Source organism: Somniosus microcephalus, chromosome 11 (genome assembly GCF_052327205.1).
Source record: "Somniosus microcephalus isolate GS21.2 chromosome 11, FLI_Smic_1.0, whole genome shotgun sequence".
Taxonomy (NCBI): Eukaryota; Metazoa; Chordata; class Chondrichthyes; order Squaliformes; family Somniosidae; genus Somniosus; species Somniosus microcephalus.
The window spans coordinates 106004160-106008814 of record NC_140997.1 but is presented as its reverse complement, the minus strand read 5'-3'; the positions used below and the strand labels follow the sequence as shown (position 1 = coordinate 106008814).

The 4655-nt window shown below is 46.9% G+C and overlaps 1 protein-coding gene across 1 annotated transcript in view; it reads right to left on the bottom strand.

The window, feature by feature from the left end:
- The window catches only part of mrps25 (mitochondrial ribosomal protein S25), a 142761-nt gene extending 142334 nt beyond the window's left edge, over positions 1–427 (bottom strand). Inside the window, exon 1 of the mRNA XM_086001177.1 lies at positions 294–427. Coding sequence (XP_085857303.1) covers positions 294–427 — 134 coding nt within the window. The remainder of the gene's footprint in view (positions 1–293) is intronic.
- Positions 428–4655: the final 4228 nt, after the last annotated feature.

Below are 4655 nucleotides of genomic sequence, written 5' to 3'. Positions count from 1 at the left end.
CTCCTCACCCCCCCTCCCCCTAACCTATCCCCCCTCCCCTCTTCACCTCCCCCTCTTCCCTCCTCACCCCCCCTCCCCCTAACCTATCCCCCCTCCCCTCTTCCCTCCTCCCCCTAACCTATCCCCCCTCCCCTCTTCACCTCCCCCCCTCCTCACCCCCCACCCTCTCCACCCTCTCCACCCCCCACTCCTCTCCTCCCCCGCACCCACCCTCTCCTCTTCCGTCCTCTCCTCTCTCACCCTCCTCCCCCCTCTTCCCTCCTCCACCCTCTTCCCTCTCCTCTCTCACTGACCTTGCTCCGTCGCTGCGCTCCCCATGCGTGTTGTAATTCACCGTCAGGATCTTCACTGAATCCCTCAGCACCACAGCTCCGCTCCTCAGGTACTCGAACGTCCGGCGCACCGGGAACCGACCCTTCATCGGCATTGCCGCCTCACACCACGTCTGCGCACTCTGCTACACACCACGCCTGCGCACTACTCCCACCAAACTGCGCCTGCGCACTCCGCTACACAAACCACGCCTGCGCACTACTCCCCACCAAACTGCGCCTGCGCACTCCGCTACACAGCACCACGCATGCGCACTACTCCCATCAAGTTGCGCATACGCACTCCGTTACACAATACTTCGCCTGCGCACTGCTCCCACCAAACCGCTCCTTCATAGAATGTGTGAGGTTGCAGCCCCTGTTCCATTATTTCAAGGGGCTGCTTCTCGATTTTTGGTTGTACTTAAGTCCCACGCTCCTGATCTTCGGTCACTCGGTGCGGAGGGGAACGGGCGGGTCGGAGGACCTCCTATTAGGACTGCTTCTGGGCCTGGCCAAAGTGGCCATTAATAGGTCCAGGCAGCGGGCGGTCGAGGGGGTTGTCCGGCCCGATTGCCTGCCTCTCTTCCGCGCTCAGGTGGCCCTGGAGATGGAGCACGCGGTGTCTGCCAGCACACTTGAGGCCTTCCGAGACTGGTGGGCGCCGTGGGGACTAGAGTGCATTGTCACCCCGGCAAACTGAATTTTAGTTTAATTTGTTAAGTTTTATTTAAAGTTCCATTTAATTTACAGTTAATTCACAGGTAATTGGGTCTAACCAAAAGAGGACCTAACCGCGCCTGTGCACTCCTGGTTATCTGTTATTCTAAATATAAACCCCGCAAGACCCTCAATTAGATTCCAGCCTGTAACTCACTCTCGGGTATATGTTATTCTATATATAAATTCCCCGAACCCCTGGATTACATTCCAGCCTGTAACTCAAGTAAGGCAAAGTTGGATTCAAAACTGGCTCGTGTAATGATATCAGCAAATAGTGATGTTATTTGCCTGTTTGATTATCATGCCTTACCAGCATAATTGCATGTATTGATTGCTTGTGCCTGACCAGCAGAGGTCATGTGACCGAGACAAGCAAGGCAGTTTAGTTTGGTTTCAGTTTTGTTCTAGATGTATCACTAGCTTGATGTCTCCTGTAAATGTTGTTATAAAGAGTTGAACAGACATTAGATTAAAAGACATTCTCTTTCATAAATGTCTCATCATTGACCCCACAAAGAAATCAATACATGGTGTCAGAAGTGATTGAAAGAGATGAAGAGAAAAAAATCTGAAGTTAAATCAGCTCTCCACAGATTAGCAAGCCAAAAGAGAACATCGTTACTTACCATTAGAGAATAGCTAACGAAGTGAAAAATGGAAGGTTTACTCCCACCGACGAAGCTTCAGTTAACAGGTAATGTGGCTGAAAATTGGGGGAGATTCAAACAACGTTTAGAGTTGTATTTAGCGGCAATCGGAGCTGACGAGAAAAGTAATAAAAGGAAATCGTCACTTCTTACATGTCGTGGGTGATGAAGCGCTGGAGGTGTACAATAACTTCACATTCGCTGCTAATGGAGACAAAATGAAGCTAGATAAAATAATGGAACAGTTTGAGGCCTACTGCATACCTAAACGTAACGTGACGTTTGAGAGGCACAGATTTTTCACATGTGTACAGAAAACGGGTGAGACTATTGATCAGTATGTGACTGAACTGAGAAACAGAAGCAAATCGTGTGAATTTGGGGGACTGACAGACTCGCTGATAAAAGACAGACTGGTGTTTGGTATTCCGGATAATGGTCTAAGGGAAAGACTGCTAAGAGAGCAAGATCTAGACCTGGGAAAAGCCATAGCACTGTGTAGGGCTACAGAGACTGTGAAGTTGCAGGCAAAGGAGCTGTTCAGTGACAATAGCTGCAACGTGGATGCAGTGAGAAAGAACGGATACAAACCGTTTAACAAAACGAGCGCCAATGTGAAAAAAGAGGTGTGGCCAGCGAACGAAAATGAAAGGGACAATCGAAAGTCATGTAGTCGATGCGGTACACAGCATCCACCAAAAAAGTGTCCAGCATATGGTAAAAAATGCAATAGTTGCAACAAAAACAACCATTATGCCCATTGCTGCAAGAACCAAGTGCAACAAAGCAAGGTCCATGCAGTAGATGAAAGCGACATAGAGGAGTTCTATGCAGATGTTGTGTCTGAAAACAAACAAGAAGAAAGAGACTGGATGTTGACACTAAAAGTGAATGACATACACATTCCATTTAAATTGGATACTGGAGCACAAGTTAATGTGATATCAGAGACTGATTTTAAGAAAATTAGACCCAGACCAAAGATACATGGAATCAAAGTGAAAGTGACAGGATACTCAGGTACTGAAATACCAGTGAAAGGAAGATGCATTGTCAAAGTGACACACAAGGACAGAGAGCACACGTTAGCATTAATCGTGGTGCCAAAGGAGGTGCAAGCCATACTAGGTTTAAAAGCCTGTGAGAGACTGAACCTGGTAAAGAGAGTCCTCGTTGTGGAAAGCGAAGGAGAGACAGTCTATGATGAACTCATGAAAGAGTACAAAGACCTATTTAAGGGTCTAGGCTGCATTCCAGGAGAACACACGATCAGAGTAGATAAAAGTATGACACCGGTCATACATCCATGCAGAAAAGTTCCGTTTGCTCTTCAAAAGCAACTGAAGGCCGAGTTGGACAGGATGGAAAGCCTGAACGTGATTCAGAAGATAGATCAGCCAACTGAGTGGGTGAGTTCCCTCGTCGTAGTGGACAAAAAGAATGGAAAGCTCAGAATTTGCCTGGATCCAAGAGATCTAAACAGAGCAATAAAGAGAGAGCACTTCAAGCTTCCTACACGTGAGGAAGTCATGGCACAGTTTGCAAATGCAAAATATTTCAGCAAGTTAGATGCATCATCTGGATTTTGGCAGATGAAGCTGGACGAAGCAAGTTCAAGACTGTGTACGTTCAACAGTCCATTTGGCAGATACAGATTCCTAAGGTCACCATTTGGCATTGCCTCAGCTCCTGAAGTGTATCACAAGACTATCCATATGATCTATGAGCACCTGGAGGGAGTTGATACATCAATGGATGACATCATAGTACGGGGAACCACGAGAACTGAGCATGATGAGAGACTGAAAAAAGTGCTGGAAGCAACAAGGAAAACAAACCTGAAGCTGAATAGAGAGAAATGCCAGCTCGGGGTGACAGAACTGACATTCGTGGGAGATATCCTTAGCAGTGAGGGCGTCAGACCAGATCCCAGAAAGGTGTCCACCATTGAGAATATGCCAAAGCCACAATGCAAAAAGGACGTGCAGAGGTTTAATGGAATGATCAACTACATGGGTAAATTCATATCCAACCTCTCAGAAAAGATGGCACCACTGAGAAGACTAACTGAAAAGAACATAGAATGGGAATGGAATCATGAGCATGAGAAGTCATGGAGCGATCTAAAGAAACTGCTCACAGAGGAACCAGTTCTGAGGTTTTATGACCCAGCGAGACCCATCAAGATATCATCAGATGCATCACAGAGTGGGCTCGGTGCCGTTCTTCTGCAAAAATATGACTACTGGCAACCTATTGCATATGCATCGCGCTCAATGACAGACGCGGAGATGCGATATGCTCAAATAGAAAAGGAGCTGCTCAGCATCACATACGCCTGTGAAAGATTTCACCAGTTTGTGGCAGGACAAGCAATCAGTGTAGAGACTGACCATAAGCCCTTGATTGCATTGTTCCAAAAGCCACTAAATAGCTGTCCGCTTAGAATACAAAGAATGATGATCAGGCTGCAACGCTATGCACTGAATGTTGCGTACACACCGGGTAAGCTGATGTATACAGCAGACACGTTGTCCAGAGCTGTAAACCCAAGTGAGCCCACAAACACCACAATGGATGAAAAAGTGAACGCCTACGTGGACATGATCACAAGTGCACTGCCCATAGCAGATGCAAAAATGGAGCTCATAAAGACTGAGACAAACAAAGAGGAAACAATGAGACGACTGAGGAAAAACATCTTGGATGGATGGCCCAACATGAAGCAAGACTGCTCACCTGACATAGCAGAGTACTGGAACTGCAGGGCGGAACTATCAGTGGTCGAAGACATCATCTACAAAGGAAGTAAAATAGTTATCCCAAAGAGTCTGAGAAAAGAGATGCTAAAAAGGATCCATGGAGGACATCTGGGAATCGAAAAGTGTAAGAAAAGAGCACGAGAGGTGATGTACTGGCCACGAATCAACCAAGATGTGACAAATGAGGTGTCAAACTGCACAATATGCCCAAA